Below are 23418 nucleotides of genomic sequence, written 5' to 3'. Positions count from 1 at the left end.
CATAGGGGGGAAAAGATTGGAAGGATGCACGTTCAACTGTTAGACCTCAAACTGTGAAAGATTCACATTCAGGGGAGGCAGAGCAAACATGCAGGTGGTCCCCATTGGTATGGGCCACACTGGTTATTTACAGTCAGCACTCACTCAGTGGTTAGCACTGGAGACCTACCAGCTGCAAATAGTTTGACTTATTATTATAGGCCCTAAAGACCAGAGTCCATTTTTCAGATGAGACGCAGGTCCCGAGTGAGAGAGTGACATAACATCCAGCCCTGTCACACAGCCCAGGCTCGTTCCTTCCAAGTCACTCAGGGGCTGGTGGCGGGTTCCATCACCAAGGGAATCCAGATCCACCCGCAGAGACGAGGCTTGGCTAGGAAAGGCTGCTTTTGCTCCTCCGCTCCCTCCAAAAATCTCAGGGGAGGAAGGCCAGCCTGCACAGTGGCTCCTTGGTTTTATTATTAGTCTCAGCTGAAGATAGGGTTTCAGGCTTTATTCAGGCTTCTCAGAGAGGCATTTAAGATAAGGGGCAGCAGGTGTTTGCTGGCTGAGACACCTAATCCTCCCCGCACAAACTTAGCAGCAGTAGCAGCAGGGCCCTGGTAGAGGGGAAGCTGAGGCTGCAGGAGCCAGATGCTGCAGCTTGAGGGAGAGGCAGGAGGTGCTGTGACCGTGGGCTCAGGTGCTACGGACCAAGGAGCTTTCTTAGCAGACTCAGTTCCCTTTAAACTTCCCCATCCAGGGCCTGAGGCTTCAGGACACCCACGGCCTCACGCTTCAGAGCCTTGGTCTTAAACTCACGGGTGCATCAGAATCACCTGGAAGGCTTGTTAGACAAGATTGCAGGGTCCTGCTTGCAGAGTTTCTGATTCGGCAGGCGATGCCGACGCTGCTGGCCCAGGAACCGCGCTTGGAGTACCATTGCTTTAAAGAATCAGTCACTCCTGCAGGAAGGACACATTGATTTCAACTTCAGCGACATCTTCAGCTTCACTTCGGATTCTTTTCTTCTGGTTCATTGCAAAGACAAATTTAAAACTTCGCTTTAACAAAGACACACATGGAATCCCTGCTGCCTCTTCATCCTTATTCCTGCATCTGTGCCCTGGTGTTGTCAGGAATGTTCCAATTTCATTGACATCCTGGGTGAGTTCTCTAATTTTCTGTCTGGCTTGATTTTGATGATGATCAGGCATCATTTAAAAAAAACACAATGAGGCCATTCTTTAAAGGAGGAAGATCCCCTCAGAGGGTGACTGTGAGGATTTGTTTAGAGGAAGTAATTGAAGTTAAGGGCTGTTTGGGTCTAAAAAGTACTGAATAAATGGTAGCTGTTACCAATGAACACAGATAGCGCTTACCATGTGCCAGATGTTAATTCACTTAATCTCCATGAAAACTCCCCATTTTATACATGAAAAATCTGAGGCAGGTAGAGGTTAAGGGACTTGCTGGGAAGGAGCGGAGCCAGATTCTCCCCAATCCCTGCCTTTCGACACAGAGCCCACAGAACAGGAGAGGAAATCTTCACGTACTGCACCACGTATGTGTGCAGCCACTGGTCCAGAAAAGACATCGCCTGCAGCCCTGGTGCCGCTAAGCCCAGGGGTAAGCAAGTTAACGGTTCTCACACAGAGTTAGCAGTTCTGAATCTGTAGGGAGGACAGCAGAAGGTTTGCCCCTACCTGGGCCTGTCAACAGATCCTGAGTTTCCTCTACCATCAGGAGGAAGCTGGGGGGAAGCCCGCAGGGCTAAAAGCATTTTCTCCCCCTTGCACAACTCTCAAAGTTCTCGAAAACCACTGAATTGTACACTTTAAATGGGTAAATGATATGGTGTGTGAATTATACGTCAATAAACTGCTATTAAAAAAAAAGTTCACTCCCCTGGCACCTCTGGGAAAAGTTCCTTTAATAAAAAAGTTCTAGAACAGTTACAGCATTGTCATCACCCTTCCTCTACAGCACTCGATAGGGAAAGTAAAAAATAAAGGACCACCTAAACACGCTCGGTATAAAAACGCAGTAATCCATTCAAACAGGAGGCCTCGGGGTCCAGACATCAGAGAGAAATGCAACGCGTGAGGGCACATGAGCCAGGCAGCTCTGGCCTGGGCTTCTGGAGGACCCCAGGGGCGGCTGAGGACCTGGTTCTAACTTTTTGAAAATAGCATTAAAAAAAAAAAAAATCCAGATTGCAATAAGAGGCCTCTTTCTAAGGAGGAGGGTCCATTCCAGAGAGAACGTCAACATGGGGGAGTCAGAGTCAGTCCAGGCCCGGTACACAGGGCTGAGCATCTTACGGCAGGGGAGAGACTCCCGGAAATTCAGCAGCCCTGGCCGAGGCTAAGAGGTTTCCACTGTTGAAATCAAACTGCCCGGGTCCCTCCATGCTGAAAGGCTTAGAAACCTGCCCCTTTAACGTCACGCCTCTTCCCTCCAAGTTGCTAAGGCTACTTCTCAACAAGCTTCGAAGTCCCTGGCCGAGGTGGGGACGGAGACCCCTTGGAGATGCAGCTGCGGGCCTGGTGTTTAGGCCCCCGGCGCTGCAGGCAGGGAGGCCTAGTCGTCCTGACCCCCGCCATACATGTCTGCCAGCTTCTTGAAGCGGCTGCCCCATTCATTCAGATAGTCGTAGTCTTGGTCCTGGTCGGAAGCAGAGGAGGTGAGCGAACTCAGGGAGGCGGCATCGGAGCCGCTGCCCTCATAGTCGAACACCAACAGGGAGTCATAGGGTGGGGCCGTGGGGTCCGTGTTGGCCGCCTTCAGGTTCTGGGGGACAGAGAGCAGGGGGTTAGGAGCTGCGGGATCAGACACCTGGCAGCTGTGAGAGCCCCGGCAAGTTAACTGAGCCTGCATTTCTCCATCTGCGAAGCCAGCTCTCCCCTCCTTTAAGGTTTTGAAGGTTGAAAATGAAATAATGCACATAAATCCTCAGCACAGGGCCCAGCCTGGAGCGAGCGCTCAGTGTGACAGGCCAGCAGTTCAGGGTGGGGGCTCTGAAATCAGACTGCACACACGATGTGTAAACTTAACCTCTCCGTGCCATTTTTTCCCCCCTCATCTCTAAAATGGGAAGACTTCTTATAGTTTTAGAGGAATAAATGAATATACGTAAATATAAAAGCACTTATTAGCATAGTACCCGGCATATAGTGGAACACTATTTCCTCATTTGTGAAATGAGGAAGACAACAGGTTTCCTACTCTGCAGAGTTGATGCAGGCAGGCATTAATTGAGACAGTATCTGCAAACTGTCCAACACAGATATTCCGGAAACTGTCTTCATCTAACTGGAGGGAAAATCTCCTGGTTATTTGGCTCCAAGGCAAAGTTGCCCTGAGCAACTTTCCCCAGCCACTTCTGTTTTTGCACAGGATTCTCAAATATGCTCAGGCTAAAGAACAGAGTCTGACCACCAGGCTATTTCTAGAAAGCAAGAAAGGTAAGAAGGGTTCAAGCCAAAGTGAGGTATCCTGACCACCCATTGAGCTCTGTGCCCACTGCTGCTTCCTTGAACTCCCCAAATCCATCCACCCTCCCCTCCTTCCTTCTTTCCTCCCTCCCCTCCCATCTCTCCCTCCTCCTTCCCTCCCTCGTATTAAAAACCTCCTTTAACTGACTGCTATCAAGGTACCAGGCTGTGCTAGGCTCATATCACTCATCTTCTATGTACCTAGGTTGTGGTTCTCACAACCCTGGCTATATATCTGATTTCTTTGGGGAACTAAAAAAACATCAGAGCCTAAAAAAAATGAATGTCTGGGTCCCAGGCACTGATATTTTTCAAAATTCCTCAGATAAATCAAATATGTGACCAGAATTGAGAATATCAGATACACTTAGCTATTAGCAACAGTAGCTATCATTACCTAATACATGTTAGGTACCAGGCCAGCGGTTCCCAAACTTAAATTATCTGGGAATCTTTAAAAGAATTCTGAAGCTCCAGTCACATCCGGATCAACTGAATCACAGTCTCAGGGGGTGAGTCAGAGGCTCCGTTTTTGATGTTCCCTGTGCTAGCACGGTTCCAAGTGATCCTGCATCCAACCCCTAAAGCACCCTACGACAGAGGACACCAACTCTGCTCCAGATTGGAATCACCTGAGATCTTTAAAAATTCAAATCCAGGGAGTCTGGCTCCAGAGTTTTCTCCTGACAACCACTACATTTGCTGAATAAAAAAATAATTCCTAACCTATTCTTAACCACTCTGAAACTTAGGGTTTTATGGAGGAGGAACAGAAGCTCAGAAGTTACTCAAATATGCCAGAGGTCACACGGCAGGTTGGAGGTAGAGTCAGGATTTGAACCCAGAGCCAAGACTCCAAGCCCGTCTGTGCTTGTGCTGCTGATGCTTGAATAAAGGGCTGCCCTAGGATGGCCCCCCATGCCTCACCTCGATGATGAAGTTGCCAATTTCATCTGGGTTGGCTGGCCGTGGACGGTATGCGGGTGTGGGGATGAAGGTTGGCACCACATCGTTGCGGAGAACCAACTCAGGCCGGGCCTCCAGGCCCCGGTGGAGTTGGGTGATGTCATAGTCCTTCATGAAAGGGGAAGGTCATGGGATGGAGAAGGACCCTTCCACTCCCCCCATTTACATTTCACCCTAGTTCCGTACCATTTGGATGTTCTGGTTCATGGGTAGGTCTTAGAAGACAGATAATGTCAGAGATCTCTGAAAGCCCTAGTTTCCAAACCCCCTCCTCCCCAGTTAAGCACAGGTTCAAGGTCAAGGTGGCTGGGGCCAAAGAGACTAGAGCCATGGACCAGACACCCTCTCAGAAGACAGATGCTTCAGACCAGGGTCTGGTTGACGCAGCTGACATGGTTAATTGGTTGACCCAACCATCCCTGCCAGTGGCTGTGGGGGCCATCCACCTCCCGACCCCCAGACCCCCCAGTGCCCCACCTGGTCCTCCTCGCCACCCCCCTCTTCGCCGTAGTAGAAGACGTTGTCACGGGTGTCATCTTCTGGGAGCAGAAGGGGCTCCTTGATCTTCCGTTTCTTTCTCACCAAAAACAGGAGCACCAGCAGGAGGACTGCAAGAGATGGGGAGTGTGAATATTCACCCCCCAGCAACCACACGGCTGGCCAGGACCCACAAACCCCCAGAGCCCCATCTAATTCTAGACCCCTCTATTCAGTTGCCAGAGCTTAACACACTTCAGTGGCCCCCTTGCACCTAGGAAAATCCCTGACTCCCATCAAGCCTACAGGACTGGCCCCTGCCTGTCTCCAAGCCTCCCTGCCACCCAAGTCTAGTCACATTGGCCTCCTCGGGGTTCCTCAAATATACCCAGCAGTCTCCCACTTCAGAACCTTCAACCAGGCTCGTGCCTCACCTGGAACACTCTCTATGCCTATGCATGGCTCTCACCCTTGAGCTCTCAGCTTAAAATCACCTCTTCCTACTGGCATTCTGACTTCATTCCCCCACCTGTAATTCTGTATCATTTTACTGTCAGTCTTCCCATATTGGTGGTACTGGTCCTTAAGGAAACCCTCCTTTGTGGGGATGGGAATCTCCCAGCAGATGTTGCTTTTCAACATGACTCTTTTTCAGTCACTAGGTGTCCTCTAATAACCATAGACTTTAAGTTAAAAGCAAGACAGTGTGGGCTTCCCTGGTGGTGCAGTGGTTGTGGGTCCACCTGCTGATGCAGGGGACACGGGTTCATGCCCCGGTCCGGGAAGATCCCACATGCTGCGGAGCGGCTGGGCCCATGAGCCATGGCCACTGGGCCTGCGCGTCTGGAGCCTGTGCTCCGCAACGGGAGAGGCCACAGCAGTGAGAGGCCCGTGTACCGCAAAAAAAAAAAAAAGCAAGACAGTGCAACTTTGATATAACGCAGTAATGTGAACTTAGGTGCAAATGCTATTTTGGCATTTTAAGAGAGGGACTAGGTTTTAGTAATATGGTTTGAAAGGCTGACAGTCTATTTGGACACAGTGGGGACTGGCCAGCTAGTGCCTAGTTGCTCGCCTTACCCCCAGTTAATCCCATATGAGGAGGGTACCCCCTGGCCCTCTCTATGGCTGTTTAATGTAAGAGGGTAGAGCCACTGTTTAGCTTTATCCCTTTTTTTGCCTGCCGGTGGAACCACTGTCTCCCTCTGGCCAGACAAAACTGACCTAGCCTTCTTTGGGAGCCCATGGGTTCTCACCTCCTTACCCAACTTTTTTTTAATCCATAGCAACACCTATTTCTCTGCCAGATTATTTGTCGTTTGCTCGCTGCACTGGAAAGTAAGCTCCATGAAGGCAGGGACTGGTCTGTTTTGTTAAGAGTTGTACCCTCAGCGCCTAACAGTGCTTGCTACACAGTATGATGACTAACTAAAGCTTGCTCTTGTATTCATATGTGATTGAATGCATGTTTTCTGTGTAAGGACAATTCAGAGAGCGAAAAAAGCAAATGTGATAGGTTCTACCTTTAGAGCAAAGAAATTAGTTTTTAACTAAACATTTCTGCTCACTAGACCAATGGCTCTCAAGCTCTAACATGCATCAGAATCCCCTGAAGGGCTTGTTAAAACACAGATTACCGGGTCTTACCCCTAAGCTTCTGAATCAGTAGGTCAGGAGTGGGCCAGAGAATTAGCCTTTCTAACAAATTCCTGGTGACGCTAACGCTGTTGGTTGGAGACCACGACTTCAGAACCACCGCTCTAGCCACTAGATGATCTGACAGCAGGGTCGAGTCTGCTCCCCAATGCATCCCCAAAGCCTGGCACCTTCCAGAACCTCCATAAACATCTATGGATTGAATGACACTCTGGGAATTAAGAGTTTAAGGAACAGTTGCACAATGTTGGTGGCCCCTTAGTCCGTGAAGTTCAGGGTAGAATCAGGTCTTCTAACTATCCTGTCCTCAGAAGGGGAAGGGTGCCGGCACTCACACAGCAGAGCCAGGACAGCACCCAGGATGGGGAGGAGGAAACTCCCCTTCCAGCGTTCGGGGCAGGTCTCCACATGGCCGTGGCAGTCGCACACGGTGGCCCTGATCACCGTCAGCTGTTCCTTGTTGCCGTGGTCGGACAGAGAAAGGTGCACGTCGTATGTGTCTTGCTTCAGGAACTTCTTCAGGAACAAGGCCACTGTGTCTCCTGGAGTGGACAGATAATTATTCATCTCAGGAGACCACAAATGGTGGGAACTGAGCACACCATGACGGAGGTTTGAGGAGGCAGCCTCTGCATCTGGGCAACAGGAAGCAATATCCCCAAAGCACATTATACCAAGTGTTAAAAACTGATATTCGGCCAAAGCCAAATTTACCACTGTGGAAAGGATTATTTGGATAGAAGAATAAATTCATCACTTTATTTAAAATGAATCAATAATCACAGCATTTTTTAAATACGATGTTTTTAAAAAGTCATGGCATGTAGAGCCAATAATTTCTCAGTACCATTAGCTGCTAGATTATTCCTTGCCGCAAAACAAACAAACATTGTTCTTCCTAAAAGATAGCTAACCCAATCTTTTAATATTTACATTAACTGGCCACCTGCTTTCCTATTTGAAAATTCACTACCATTTATTATTGCAGCATTTTGCTCTTGCAATAGTAAATATAATGTTTACACCTCAACTGTATGATAGAATTTCAGTATCCGAAACACGGATATTCTGAGTGAGCATCAATTATTAATAAATCCAAAATGCATATGACTTGGTGATGTAACTGATGTTGTTAAACAGATCAGAGAGGGTGCTAACCTGTGTTATCCCAGCATTAGTGACTGCACACAAGTTCAGAGATGCCGGCAGTGAGGCTGCAATGGGCACTGTGCTAACCAGCCTTCAAAGGCCCGGGGTGGGCAGCAGGCAGCCACAGAGCAGAAGCCAAGCCTCAGTGCGGCCTGCACGACGGGTACCACTCTGGGGAGGGTGTGCAGCACTCCTGGAGTGGGGAGGGGGGCTGTGTTTGCGGGTGAGAAATACAGAGTCAGAGGCCTCTCTGAAGAAAGGCCTTTCGTTTAGACCCAAGTTTCTCAAAGAGGGCACTATTAGCTTGGATGGAACTATTCTTCATCATGAGGAACCTTCCCGAGCATTCAAGTCCTCACCACTAAATGTCAGTAGTGTCCCCCCATCACTGGGACATTCAAAACCAACCCCACGTTTCTAGCCCACCCACCTTCAGGCTTGCTGGCCTATTTCAGCAGTGACCTCAAGCCATTTTCAGTTCAAAGGCTCTGCATGCTTGCTGGGACCCTCTTAGTTAAAAGGCCAGAAGGGAGAATTCACCCTGTTGCCATTCGGCAGTGGCAGGCAGAGAGAGTTCTGTAGGCTGAATGTTTGGTCTACCAAGTGGAGAGGCTAACATGGGGTATTTCACCCAAACATCCCTCCTGCTATCCTGTTCCCACGCTGGAGGGCTGAGTTCTCAGCTGATGATGGTGCTGGTGGCGGTGTCAGTGACTAAACTGACACTTACTATGTGCCAAGCCCAACTCTGATATCCACCCGAACTTTAAGAGGCAGGTTCTGTTATCCTCATTTTACAAATGCAGACATTGAAGCTTAGGGAGGTCAAGTAAGCAGCCCAAGGTCACACAGGTGTAGAGTTTGGATTAACTCCTCTGACAAAAAAACACAGTCAGATAGAACAACTAAGTCAAAACCAAGAACCGGGTATCAATGCTAGTATCAGGTGTTGGCACCACTGAGCTTTGGGCCTAATGCTCACACTTGACAGAGTCAGATCTGTGATTGTTTGGGAAACAGTGGTGGTGAAGATGGCCACTGACGTCTACCGAGCACTGATATACCAGACAAGATGCCTTTCAGGCACTCATTTAATCTTCACAGTGATTGTATGGAGGTAGGTACTATCATGGCAGCATTCTACAAGTAGGGAAACTGCAGAACAGTGAGGTTCAGTAACTTGCCCACAGCCACGAACCTCGTAAATGCAAGGGCTGGATCTTGAACCAAGGCATTCTGGCTCCAGAGTCTACGCTCTGTAAACGATACAGTCAGGGCGGGGGAAAACTGGCTTCTAGGCCACAAGGTGGTGACAGGAGACCAACTTGGGTTCCCTCAAGGAAAGGTGCTGGATATACATCCCCAAATCACAGGAATCATAAAAATGAGACAAGGTGTGTGTCTGAAGCAGGTCTCCCCAGTCCTTTCTGGGCGGGGCTCAGCAGCAGTAATAGGTACCAGGCATTTTGTTACTTCGGGGCAGAACCTGAATGTTCTGGCTCCCCACTCCCCTCCTGGGGGACTCTAGCCCCAAGAGGAAGAGGAAGATGCTTTAAACCAGAGTGAGCAGGGTTTCTCCAGGGGCCTTACTGGCACTTGGGCCTGGATGCCTCTTTCTCACACACCTGGGTCCTTGCCCACTTGATGCCAGCAAGTCCTCTCTCCAGTCCTGTGACAACTGAAAAACCACTCAAGGCTGAGGAGCTCCAGGGGGATGGGAAAGAGGAAGGACAGGGAGGTGTCTGGGAGCAGGGATGTGGGGGTGAGGGACCCCAGCTTCAATTTCTGCTCCACTGCTTATCCACACTGTGCCCTTGGGCACACTATTTAACCTCTCTGAGCCTCATTCTCATCTGTAAATAGGGATAAAAATACTGATCACAGAGGATGGTAGAAATATTAAATATGGAAAAGTACAAAAAGCATCTTGCATATCGCCAGGGTTTGATAAATGGTAAGCTGCAAAGCATCCTGGTATGGCAGACTGCCTGCATTCCAATCCTGGGGCCGTCATTTTCTAACCATAATGCCCTTGGCAATATATTTAAGCTTCTGTAAGCCTTGGTTTCCCCATCTGTAAAATGGGTGCACATGCATGTATGTGTGAGATAACAGTACCTTCTTTACAGGGTTGTTGTGAGGTTTAAGTAGCCGAATCTACTTAAAGCACACAGAGCACACAGCAAGCATAGCACACAGCACATAGCACACAGCACATAGCACACAGCACCTAGCACACAGCAAGCATGCTCAGGCATGTTAGCTGTTATCCCCATGCTGGAGTTCTGACTCCCTCATGTGAGAGTGAGAAAGGCACATCCCATGTCTCTGGGCCTGTTTTTCCAATTGTACAGGCAGGTGGTTGAGCTAGAATGGTGTTTAAGGGCTCCTGTGGAATTCCAAAGGCTTACACTAAGTTAATAAGCAGCATTTAACTGACATTCTTGAGGAGACTGGTAATTCGGTGACCCACAAGACACTGGGGCAAGAAGGTGTGTCGGGTCTTGGTAGGGGGCAGACACCCATCTGCCACCACCACTCAGTTACCTTTCTCATTGACCTCTGCCGTCCAGTAGATGTCCGAGTCGTGTGTGAGCCGGGCCCGGAAAGGGGAGGTGTGAGGGGACAGGTCCTTGTCTGTGATGTTCAGCACCTGAGGCAAAGGGCTTTGGTTGCAGATGGTGATCTGACGGGGCTCAGGGACCGGGCCATGGTCGTTGACATCCATCAGTGTTAGCAGGAGGGTCCCCGTGCCAGTGGTGGGAGGGCTCCCTGTTTGTAATCACACACATGATCTCTTTTCAGCATGTGCCCTTGGTTGGGTTGATGAATCAATGTTAAGCTCTCCCAGGACCTACCCAATCAGCCTCAGGAGGGTCCTATTTACTATCTAACTGTAACCTTTCAAGAGCCTCTGAACACTAGCTTCATTATAGATCAAACTAGTGATGACAAATGCATGGCAAACATACCATCATTCTCATTTTGTGTCCATGGCAGACATTACTAACTGATCACAGCACAGTTGCAGCCACTTCATCCAGACAGCCACTACCAATCTATTACAAAGAGAAACCTATTGGCCACCTCAGGGTTGATGCAGTGTTTGCTGATCAGCTTCAGGGAAGTTTTGCTTCCCAGCCCTGCAGTAACCTCTCGCCTGCCTCCAGGCCTTGGTTCAGTATGTGTCAAATAGAGATGGTAATTACATCATCACCCCCAATCCTGTCATGGTGTGACATCACTAATCAATCATGACACTTTCCAGGCAGCCCTTTTCAATCATTCATAAGGGGAAACCAACAGGCCAATTCAGGGCTCAGTGAACCACAAACTTAGGCTGAAAGGAGTCTTCAGGATACTTCCTAACTCCTGGGTCTTAGGGAACTTGAAACCAGCCAACCCTAGGACCACCCTTTAAAAGACCCCTCTGAGAGACCCCTTTGACCTCCCAGCTAGGATTGCTGACACCGCTTCCCCACACCACACTCTGTCTGTGGAGGGAACATGCGGTGTCCTTGGCTCCAAAGGTGCTCATGTGGAGGGGCTGGGAGGAAGCTCTCACCATCATCCGTGGCCAAGACCATGACTTCGTAGATGTTGGTCCTCACAAACTGCTCATCCTCACGGTCCAAGACCCCTGCAGCAGTGACCTGCCCACTGTCTGGGTCCATTGCTAGCCACCCTGCTGGGTCTCTCAGGATGTGGTAGCTGGAGCAGAAAAGTTGAGAAGAATCACACTCAGAATACTTAGAGTTCTGGAGTCATCATTCAAAGCCTCCTCATGCCAACAGGCAGAGGGTTTCATAGGACTCAGGGCTCCTAAGCAGGATTACGTGGAAAATGCATCTCACCCCCAAATGGGAGCCTGAGCAGAAGGTGGGGTCCCAGCAGGGACATATGAGAGGGAGCAGGAATACCTGTCCCGTGGACTTCAGCCACATGGAGGGTAGGAACGGAAGGCCCTGTACAGGGGTGACGTTCAAAATATTTAATAGTCTTTATGGCAATTAGAACAAACTCTGGCTATAATAAACAACCCATCCAACAGTACCCACGCATTTAGCTGAATTTAAGCCCAGCTCCTATGTACCTGATCTTCTGACTCCCGTTGTCGGGGTCCCGCGCGGTGTAGGTGCAGACAGGCTCGCCGATGGAGATGCCCTCCTGGACCTCGATGACTTTGGAGGGTGGGACGAACACAGGCGGCTCATTCACATCCTCCACGTGGACCACTATGGTGGCCGTGGAGGTTGGGAGCTTCACCACAAAGGGAGCCTCGTTGATCACTTCAATGTACAGGTTGTGCTGGTTTTTGGCCTCGAAATCCAAGCCCTGGGACAGAACAGGAAGGAGGACCTGAGCTGCCATTTTGTGAGGAGGCCCCATGCAGTGCTGTGATGCCAGAAGGGCCCACAATGGGGGGCTGGAGGCTCCCACCAGCAACAATACTGCCCCTTCCCTACCCCATAGAGCCTCCTGCATTTCCTGAGTGGACATTCAGTGGGGCCTCTCAGACCATCACCCCAAAGGCAACTAGAGTAGTAAGCCCTAAGCCTAGAACTGGTTCCCTATGGGGTGATGACACCCCCTAGGGGGTGTTGTAGAAACTTGGAGGAAGCATTTCTAGGTGTCCTAATGACTGGGGATGCCACTGGCATTTACAGGCTGGGGCAGGGACACAAAGAACTGTCCCATATCCCATGTGACTTGCCAATATCACCATGGACATTCATGTATTTATGGGTGTGATGTTCTGTTTATATTTATAGTCTAGAACGTGTTTTACATACAAACCGAGTTTTTGGTGTGGTTTTAATTTATACTGAATTTTCCAGGAATGCAACTTCTGAGGGGAGCTTGTAATTTGATTTGTTCACGTCTTTCCCAAAGTTGTTTATTTGCTGTTCTGGAAAAACATCAATACCACTCGTGATATGAGTCACTAGAGTGACATATAGTATCTACTACATCTGGACGATGTGCAAGAAACTAACCGCTTCATTATGTTTTCTAGTGTACTTGTGCCCAAAGGTTTACATATGGAAATATTTTATTATCAGTAACTTTTCCTGTAAAATTCTCTTTTATTTTACAGTTAGAGCATTCCATTTTTCTAGAAATTATGTAAGTTAGAGAAGTTATATTATAAATGAAATTCATTTCACAGTGTGAAAGGGGTGTTACAAAGTTTTGGTTGCAAGGAGGGGACAGCCTTTAAAGTATTATATAAAGCCCCACTTCTCAAACTGGGCCATTCTTCATAATAAACCAGGAGGTAAAAGAAATCAAAGAAAGATTGGACCCATCTTCTTGAAGCATCCATTTTATTAAAAGACTTTTTGAGAGGCAAGGGTATGCCTAACTACTAAGTAATTTAAAACATTTTACTATCCAAACACCTAGACATGTAGATGTGAATTATGGATTGAATGCAAAATTAGCAAGAATTCCAATAAAACAGAGACCCTCTGTGTAAGACTGATTGGGAGCAGCCACTGGACACTGGGATCTGGGAGGGGGGGGGCCCCCACTGATCTGCCTCAATTAGATCAGCAATTCTGTTTTTTTTTTTTTTTTTTTTTTTTTTTTTTTTTTTGCGGTACACAGGCCTCTCACTGTTGTGGCCTCTCCCATTGCAGAGCACAGGCTCCAGACGCGCAGGCTCAGCGGCCATGGCTCACGGGCCCAGCCGCTCAGCGGCATGTGGGATCTTCCCAGACCGGGGCACGAACCTGCGTCCCCTGCATCGGCAGGCGGACTCTCAACCACTGCGCCACCAGGGAAGCCCAGCAATTCTGTTTTATGAATGTTTTATGAACTGGGTCCCTGGGTAAGGTTTAGTTTGAACAAAGGAATTCCCCAACCCAAGAGGAATGGGAGAGTGTTGCAAGCCACTGGCCTGGTACACTCCCTGGTGAGTGGTCCAAGGTATGTCTCCCAAGGCAGGTGGTACCCCCTAGTCCTGGAGGCTGCAGACCTGACTGTCCCAGGTGTGGCCCTTGTACAAAACCCAAACCGACTCACCTTCTTGGTTGTCAGGATACCCTGGTTGCTCTCAGGGTGGGTGGTGATGGTAAAATGGTCCCCGTTGTCACCTTCCACGATGCGGTAGGTAGCCTGCCATGCCGGTGAGTTGGGGGCATCCAGATCCGTCACTGTCAGCCTCTGCAGCTCGTGGCCCACTGCGTTCTCAGGCACATGGGCCTCATACTGTCAGCGTGGGAAGCACAGCACAGTCAGAGCGGAGAGACTGACCACCTTGAGAGGCTGTTCCACTCTTCACTGGCTGTGAATCCTCCATCCAACTCCAGGGGCGCCCCATGCCGCTCACCCCTTCCTGGACCGCCCAACCCACTTATTGGGGTTTCAAGGCATGCATGGATGCAGAACATCCCAAGAGTCAGCCTCACAGCTGCTGGGACAGAGCACGGCAATCTTGGGCCTGCTTTCCCTACACCCAGGGGCCTGGCGCTCCAGGAATCTCACTGATCTGGGTGCCCAAGGCCTCACCATTGAGTAGTCACCTATATCTAGCTGAGATCAGAAAGGCATAAGGAAGGTGGCAAGAAGGGCTAGGTGTCTGATTGCTCTGGGGCACTGACCAGGAACTTTTTGGAAATTCTGGAACAGGTGGCAAAGATGGGGAAATCAGCTGTTGAGAACAAATTTTTAATCAGGCCTAAACAATGTTTAGCCGTCAGAGTTACCTACAGGTGGAAGGGGGTGGGTGTCACCTCGACTGTCACTGAGTCCTCTGTCACGTGAGGTGTACAAGCATTCACTGGGGGAATGTGGGCAGGTATAGGTGTGAGGCAAATTAGGACTTTCCATATCAACAAAGATTTTCATATTGAGCACTTGTGTACCTGGGATTGTGTTAAGAACTGTACATAGATTATTTCATTTAAAACTCAGAAAAGTGCAGTAGGAGACAATGGAGCATCATCTCCATTTCACAGATTAGGAAATAGGGCACAGAGAGGTTAGGTAGTTCACCTCAGGTCACAAAGCTCACAAGTGCTGGGACTGGGACTTGAAGCAATGTAGGCTGGTTCTGGAGTTTCATCAGAAAGGAGAAACTTAGTCCTTCATCATCTGACGAGGGAAGAAGGAAGGAAGGGGCATTACCTGCTGGGGCTCAAACACAGGAGCATTGTCATTGGCATCGAGGATTTCCACTATGGCCATAGCCGTGGTGCTGGAGCCGTCCCCGTTCATGTCCGTAGCCTGGATGGTCAGTGTGTACTCAGGGACTCTCTGGGGAGAAAAGGAGAGTGGAAGTGGAAGGCCACTGCGCGTTGGGCACAGCCTTGGGTGTACGGGGAGGGAAGCAGAATGTTCCTCCCTCTAAGTGTTCTCTTGATTCCTGACCCACTGCTTGCCCACTGCAGAAAGGACCAGAAGCAAAGGGTGGAGGGGGAGGGGAACTGTGGATCCAAACGGTTCTCCTGGGCCTGTCGTGGGATGAAGCCTGGGCATTGCTTCCTGACCCTGGGCGGATGCAGAATGGGAGCTTTGAGTGTGGATTTGGGCAAAGGTATTAATTAGGGAACAGGAGGCAACTCTAATATCCATGGAGCTAATTCTGCTTTGTGGCACACACGGGACAAATCTGGGCAATGTGCGTGCTAAGTGAGCCATGCCGAGAGGAAATGAGAAAACCTGCAGAAAGTATTAAACGTCTGTGTTTTACAGCTGCCTCCTCAGCCTTAACGAGATGGTTTGGCAACGTGCCACTGGCCCGAGGGAGCTGCAGGACATCAATGTGGGACACAGCAGCAGCCATTCCCAGCTGACTTGGGTCCCCACTGCTCTGCCCTGGGCTTTGGGGGCAGAGGCTTCCGCTCTGAGCGTCAGACCCCAGCCTGGGCTAGCCTGGGCAGGTAGCACCTTCCCGAAGGGCCACTTACCTCCCGGTCCAGGCCACTGGAGACGACGCTGATGGTGCCTGTGCTCCGGTGGACCGTGAACATGAGGTCCTTTGGCTCTTGACTGTGGATGGAATAAGCAACCACCCCATTGTAGGTGTTGATGGCATCGTCCTCATCCGTGGCTGTCACCTGCATCACAGAAGTGCCTGGAGGGGAGAAGCGCTGATGAGTGTGCAACCTTCCCTTCCAGCTCCGATTCCAGCCTTGCCCACTTCTGGAACTCCGAGAGGCTCCACCCTGCTCGCTGGCTTGGCCCCACGTTCCACTCGTGGCAGAGACTGCTAATTGGTGCCCATTTCCCATTCTCCCCTTCCTTCTTAGAAACATAATCCTCATAATCATTCTAGGCTGAGCACAAGCCCACCGGGAACCAAAACTATTTCGCTTCGTGCAGCTAGCTGTGGCCACGAGACTGAAATCTGACGAATGGGATATACAGCTTTGGGGGAAGCGTTTTTCTGAGTTAAGGGGCTTATTCTTCCCACCCCTTCCCTCCTTCCGGATATAATGGCCAGAGCTCCAGCAGCAACCATGAGGTAATCTTGGGAATAAAGCCAAAACAGCAGAGCAACGAGATGGAAGGAGCCTAGTTCCCCCACACGTTAAAGCACCATTCCAGCCTGGCTTGACCACCTCTAGGCTTCCTCAATACAAAGGGGGAAAAGGTTCCATATTGTTGAAGGTACTGTTTTTCTTCCGGAAATGTCTATTATTGGCAACCTAACCAACTCACATTTCTCTGTAATTCTCCACAACTCAGAGACAAAGGGAGAGGAGGAGCCCTCCTCACCAGCACTGTCTTTGAGGTCATTAATGTCACCTGTTTCTCTAGTCTTTTGCCAGCCCCTCTCACCCTCTTCCCCAGCCTGACAATTCATCTTCTGCTTTCTCTCACCCTTTGCCACCCTCCTTGCAGCTGCCATTTCCCCAAAGAACCTCATGTCAGGTGCTTCATATCACACAGCAGTAGGCATGTGTTATTTCTAATCTTCACAGCTCTTTATTGAGCTTTATTGATATTATCCCCATTTTCAGGTGTGAAGATTGAGGCTCAGAGGTCAAGACCTTGCCCAGGGTCATAGCAGATGACAGACAAAATCCAGATTCAAATATAGGTCTCTGCAGCTCCAAAGCTGCAGCTGGCTGATCATCTGAAGCTTCTGGGAAATTTTCAAATACACAGATTCTGGGGCTCTACTCCAGCATCATTCTTATTCAGGGGTCTTGGGATGGAGTGGGGGAATCTGGATTTTTAAGAAGATCCCAGGTAATCTGAGGCACAGCCCAGGAAATCAGGTATGAAGGGTTCTTCCAGCCTTTAAGAGTCTGGGCTGATTCCAGAAGTGGACCCAAGGCCAGGTCTGGGGCCAGCAGACCTCTATAGCTGTGCCCTCCCCAGTCCTCTTACCGGGTAGTACTCCTTCCAAGACGCTCCCTCTGAAGACATCCTGGGTGAACTTGGGCTTGTGGTCATTCTGGTCTGTTACAATGATGGAGATGTTCATGGGCTCTTCCACGGAGGCACCATTCTCCGACACAGCGTGGCCGAAGAGCTGTAGGTACACAGGCCTGGGGTCAGCCTGGCACTACCCTTCCTGGGGCCCTGCTTCTCGTTGGACGCTAAAGGTTACTTACCTCATACTCGGCAATTTTCTCCCGGTCCAGTGGTTTATTCAACAGCAACCAGCCCGTTTCCTTCTCTATGGTGAAGACACCCTCAGGGGGGCTGTCTGCCCCAGGCCCCGTGATGCTGTAGAAAATCTTGGTGCCTCTGTCTTTATTAGATTTGAGCTGGAAGCAAAAGAAAATGGCAGCTGACAAAGTGACAAATATCTCATGATTGTAGCAAAGAACCCTCTGTGGGGAGGGGTGGAGAGGCACTGCCTGATTAGAAATTGCTCCCATCAGAGAGTTTCCCTCTGCGGTCCCCAGGGCTCAGCAGCAAGAAACCTCATATTCAGGCCTTTGAATGAGAGTCCCTGAAGACACCAATGACTCCCAGGGAGAAGGCACAGTCATACCTGATGCAGCTTCTGGGGGAAGGGACCCTTGCCATTCTCAGGGACAAATATTGGCGGGACCACCCAATCTCTCTTGCGTCTTCGCAAGATACGTTTGGATGGGGAGATCTTCAATGCTTTCCTTTCCTGCAAGGAGAGAAGACCCCTTAACCCAGGTGTGCAAACAACTGGAACATACCCAACATCCTCTCATCTACAGGGGCTCATGGCAAGGACAGAGGCCCAGATGGGTTTATTGTAAAAGAAAACTTGGAAATAATCTAAGTGTTCACTTATAGAGAAGTCCCAATTAAATACACTGTAATACATCCATCTAGTGGAAATTGTATACAGCTTTAAAAATGAGGGATGTCTCTCTGTGCTGGCATGGAAAGATCTTTGATATATATCCATACTTAAGTGAAAAAGAACAAGATATAGAACAGCTTAATGTAGTTTAGTATTTTATTTAACAAACACTTACATAGGGCTTAATATGTGCCAGGCACTGTTCCATCTTTTGTGTAAAAGGGTGGGAAAATAAGGCATATATTCACATCTGCTTATATACAGACAAAGTGTGGAGGATACTAGAAGCTTATAACGGTGGTTATCTGTGAGAAGGGGATAGGCAGTGTACTGATGTATTTTTCAGTGCAAAAAGAAGGTGCAGACATGTAAGTAGTATGTTAGTTTTGCATAAAAGAGGACCGAAAAGTTTCTTATACCTATATATAATATATATAAATATATTTAATATAAATATAGAACAAATACATAAATTAGAAGGAAAGAAACTGGTAACAGGTCTTCTCTTGGAGCGGTAGAGAGGGCATTAGACATAGGGGAAGAAAAAAGGGGAGGTTATTCATTCTAAAACTTTTTAATATTTAAAATTTTGAACCATGTGGATATATTAGCTGCTCAAAAAATTAAATTAGACAAAACAAAGAAATGTGGCCAAGAGCCTCAGGTCCATCTTCCCAAAGGTTCATGAGATTGGCAGTCCTGTGTTGGGATCACCTTCACTTGCGGTTTACCGGCATGATATGGGAAAGAAGGAAAGGGAGATGGGACAGGGAATTCAAGGGAGGAAGGGCACTGGGCCGTTACTCACAAAGCAGCTCTGGGCCCCCCTTGCCTGACTCTGGTGCCCCCTACTGGGCAGCTGCAAGCACTACCCTGCTTAGATCGGTACCCACACGCACAGCTATGGGCAACTGAGGTCTAACCCTGCGTCCTCTGCAGGGGTAACATGGCTCACAACAGCCACAGCAACCTCGGCCTCCTGGCCAGCAGCAAGCTGGGCATGCACGGAGAATGTCTTTCTTCTCTCCTGAAGGTGGACATGGTGTTTTACCTGGACTGTTTTGTTGTTCAGAACAGTGAAGTCATCATCAGTCAGCAGGGCCGACTCTTGCCCAGGGCAGTCCGTGAAAACCACTGTGGGGAAGGAAGGAAAAGAGTATTAGGAAGGAGGGGCTTCTGGAAGATACCCCATGGGAGCCAAGACCTGACAACAGCCCCCTGACTGGATCAAGGACTATTGCAAGCCACTGCAGAAGGAGACTTGGCTTACTTCCTCTGACCAGCAATGTGATCACATATGAGTTTCAGATGGGCTTCTGAGTTTGGTCTCAAGAGGGCAGACCACTTCCTGGTTTGTGGGCCAAAGAACCAAAATCATAGATATTCAGCGACATTAGCCCCATGGAGTCTCACGAGACATAGAGTTGACCCAAGGTCACAGCTGGAGGCAGAAGATTTTAAGCATTTCCGAAGGCTATGAGTCTACATATGCGCTGTATGCATCCTGCTACACCGTCACCCACACAGATCATTCTGGATAACCTCGGGTTGTTTCAGTCTGTCATGCTCCTTCTGAATCCTCCCTGCTTGGCCGCCCTTTAAACAAGCACTCTGAGTTAATAACTACCATTCGTTAATCCGGAGACTGGGCCCATTTCATCTTTACAACTATGCTGCCAAGTTAGGCATGAGCTCCTTTACAAAGATGAGAAAACTGAGGTTCAGAAGCCAGGTCAGCCTGACTCCAAGGCATACGCTAGAGAGTATTCACAACCAATGTTCTTACCCACCCTTCCTTGTGGCCAAAGCATGGAGTCAGGAAACCTGCCAGGGGCTCCAACTGGGCCCATCGGCAACATGCCCTGACCCAGGCGTTCCCATAACGCTGGCCCAGACACTAGCGCGCATCAGTCTACTAGGCTGCAGCACAACAAGGACCAGAGGGACAGTGCTGTGCCATGGAAAGGTCAGCGTGAGCTCTCCCAACTGTCCTCTTCTGAAAAATTGTCCTTTAGTTTCAGATGATGACGACAATTGTTTTAAATAATCCTTCCCTAAAATAAGAAAGGATAACAGATGAGGGTTTTTAAACTACAAAAGTAATGTGACAGAAGGAAGAAGAACTACAAGCCTGCAGCCTGTGGAACAAAAACCACATTCACAGAAAGACAGACAAGATGAAAAGGCAGAGGGCTATGTACCAGATGAAGGAACAAGATAAAACCCCAGAAAAACAACTAAATGAAGTGGAGATAGGCAACCTTCCAGAAAAAGAACTCAGAATAATGATAGTGAAGATGATCCAGGACCTCGGAAAAAGAATGGAGGCAAAGATCGAGGAGATGCAGGAAATGTTTAACAAAGACCTAGAAGAATTAAAGAACAAACAAACAGAGATGAACAATATAATAACTGAAATGAAAACTACACTAGAAGGAATCAATAGCAGAATAACTGAGGCAGAAGACGGATAAGTGACCTGGAAGATAGAATGGTGGAATTCACTGCTGTGGAACAGAATAATGAAAAAAGAATGAAAAGAAATGAAGACAGCCTAAGAGACCTCTGGGACAACATTAAATGCAACAACATTCACATTATAGGGGTCCCAGAAGGAGAAGAGAGAGAGAAAGGACCAGAGAAAATATTTGAAGAGATTATAGTCGAAAATTTCCCTAACATGGTAAAGGAAATAGTCACCCAAGTCCAGGAAGTGCAGAGTCCCATACAGGATAAACCCAAGGAGAAACACGCTGATACGCATAGTAATCAAATTGACAAAAATTAAAGACAAAGAAAAATTATTGAAAGCAGCAAGGGAAAAACGACAAATGACATACAAGGGAACTCCCATAAGGTTAACAGCTGATATCTCAGCAGAAACTCTACAAGCCAGAAGGGAGTCACACGATATACTTAAAGTGATGAAAGGGAAGAAACTACGACCAAGATTACTCTTACCCGGCAAGGATCTCATTCAAATTCGATGGAGAAATCAAAAGCTTTACAGACAAGCAAAAGCTAAGAGAATTCAGCACCACCAAACCAGCTCTACAACAAACGCTAAAGGAACTTCTCTAAGTGGGAAACACAAGAGAAGAAAAGGACCTACAAAAACAAACCCAAAACAATTAAGAAAATGGTCATAGGAACATACATATCGATAATTACCTTAAACGTGAATGGATTTAATGCTCCAGTCAAAATACACGGGCTTGATGAATGGATACAAAAACAAGACCCATCTATATGCTGTCTACAAGAGACCCACTTCAGACCTAGGGACACATACAGACTGAAAGTGAGGGGATGGAAAAAGATATTCCATGCAAATGGAAATCAAAAGAAAGCTGGAGTAGCAATACTCATATCAGATAAAATAGACTTTAAAATAAAGAATGTTACAAGAGACAAGGAAGGACACTATGTAATGATCAAGGGACCAATCCAAGAAGAAGATATAACAATTATAAATATATATGCACCCAACATAGGAGCACCTCAATACATAAGGCAACTGCTAACAGCTATAAAAGAGAAAATCGACAGTAACACTTTAACACCTCACTTACAACAATGGACAGATCATCCAAAATGAAAATAAATAAGGAAACAGAAGCTTTAAATGACACAATAGACCAGATAGATTTCATTGATATTTATAGGACATTCCATCCAAAAACAGCAGATTACACTTTCTTCTCAAGTGCACATGGAACATTCTCCAGGATAGATCACATCTTGGTCACAAATCAAACCTCAGTAAATATAAGAAAATTGAAATCATATCAAGCATCTTTTCTGACCACAACGCTATGAGATTAGAAATGAATTACAGGGAAAAAAACGTAAAAAACACAAACACATGGAGGCTAAACAATACGTTACTAAATAACCAAGAGATCACTGAAGAAATCAAAGAGGAAATCAAAAAATACCTAGAGACAAATGACAGTGAAAACATGACGATCCAAAACCTATGGGATGCAGCAAAAGCAGTTCTAAGAGGGAAGTTTATAGTTATACAAGCCTATCTCAAGAAACAAGAAAAATCTCAAATAAACAATCTAACCTTACACCTAAAGGAACCAGAGAAAGAAGAACAAACAAAACCCAAAGTTAGCAGGAGGAAAGAAATCATAAAGATCAGAGCAGAAATAAATGAAATAGAAACAAAGAAAACAATAGCAAAGATCAATAAAACTAAAAGCTGGTTCTTTGAGAAGATAAACAAACAAAAAGTAATGTGAACATGATGAAGTATTCAAACAGTATATAAGAGTATAACATTAATAAAAAAAGAGTATAACATTAAAAAGTAGAATTCCAAACAATATCCAGACTATACAGTGAACTCCTAAAACTCAAGAACAACAAAAAACAAACAACCCAATTAAAAATAAGTAAATAAAAAGGCAAAGGAGTTGAAAAGACATTTCTTCAAATAAGGTATACAAATGGCCAATAAGCATATGAAAAAATGCTCAATATCATTAGTCATTAGGGAAACACAAATCAAAATAACAATGAGATACCACTTCATACCTACTAGGGTGGCAAAAAAAAAAGTAAATAACGAGTGTTGGCAAGATGTAAAGACATGGGAACCCTCCTGCACTGGGAATGTGAAATGGTGCAGCCACTGTGAAAAACAGTCTGGTGGCTCCTCAGAAGGTAAACATAAAATTACCACATGATCCAGCAATTCTACTTTTAGGCGTATACCTAAAAGAACTGAAGTAGGATCTCAAACAGATACTTGTACACATATTTTCATAGTATCACTATTCACAATAGCCAAAAGATGGAAACAACACAAGTGTCCATCAAGAGATGACTAGATTGGGGCTTCCCTGGTGGTGCAGTGGTTGAGAGTCCGCCTGCCAATGCAGGGGACACGGGTTCGTGCCCCGGTCCGGGAAGATTCCACATGCCGCGGAGTGGTTGGGCCCGTGAGCCATGGCCACTGAGCCTGCGCGTCCGGAGCCTGTGCTCCGCACGGGAGAGGCCACAACAGTGAGAGGCCCGCGCACCGCAAAAAAAAAAAAAAGAGATGACTAGATAAACACAATGTGGTCTATACATACAATGGAATATTATTCAGTCTTTAAAAGGAATAAAGTTCTGACACATGCTGCAACATGGAAGAATCTTGAAAACATTATGCTAAGTAAGATAAGCTAGTCACAAAAGGGCAAATACTGCATGATTCCACTTACATGAGGTACCTAGAATACTCAAATTAATAGACATAGAAAGTAGAATAGAAGTTACCAGGGGCTGGAGAGAGAGGGGAATGGGTAGTTATTGTTTAATGGGTACAGAGTTTCTGTTTGGGATGATGAAAAAGTTCTAGAGACAGACTATGGTGATGGTTGCACAACAATTTGAACGTACTTAACGTCACCGAATTGTTTAAAATGGTTAAAATGGTCAAATTTTATGTTATGC

At 47.5% G+C, this 23418-nt stretch overlaps 1 protein-coding gene across 3 annotated transcripts in view; it reads right to left on the bottom strand.

The window, feature by feature from the left end:
• Positions 1 to 1933: 1933 nt before the first annotated feature.
• The window catches only part of CDH3 (cadherin 3), a gene marked incomplete at its 5' end in the record, with an annotated part of 44316 nt that continues 22831 nt past the window's right edge, over positions 1934 to 23418 (bottom strand). For 2 of the 3 annotated variants that reach the window (XM_082677521.1, XM_082677522.1), the window contains 14 exons: positions 1934 to 2772; positions 4404 to 4550; positions 4920 to 5050; positions 6911 to 7117; positions 10272 to 10496; positions 11290 to 11435; positions 11818 to 12059; positions 13752 to 13937; positions 14856 to 14984; positions 15638 to 15804; positions 17067 to 17211; positions 17294 to 17449; positions 17680 to 17805; positions 19019 to 19101. In XM_082677521.1, the coding sequence (XP_082533647.1) occupies positions 2563 to 2772; positions 4404 to 4550; positions 4920 to 5050; positions 6911 to 7117; positions 10272 to 10496; positions 11290 to 11435; positions 11818 to 12059; positions 13752 to 13937; positions 14856 to 14984; positions 15638 to 15804; positions 17067 to 17211; positions 17294 to 17449; positions 17680 to 17805; positions 19019 to 19101 (2300 nt within the window). In that variant the 3' untranslated portion in view covers positions 1934 to 2562. Of the gene's footprint in view, positions 2773 to 4403; positions 4551 to 4919; positions 5051 to 6910; positions 7118 to 10271; positions 10497 to 11289; positions 11436 to 11817; positions 12060 to 13751; positions 13938 to 14855; positions 14985 to 15637; positions 15805 to 17066; positions 17212 to 17293; positions 17450 to 17679; positions 17806 to 18890; positions 19102 to 23418 lie in introns of all 3 variants that reach the window. The other variant, XM_082677520.1, reaches the window with a different exon arrangement.

This window comes from Grampus griseus, assembly GCF_964374135.1.
Source record: "Grampus griseus genome assembly, chromosome: 19".
Lineage (NCBI taxonomy): Eukaryota > Metazoa > Chordata > Mammalia > Artiodactyla > Delphinidae > Grampus > Grampus griseus.
The sequence above is the reverse complement of the archived record's forward strand: the minus strand, read 5'-3'. Positions and strand labels throughout refer to the sequence as shown.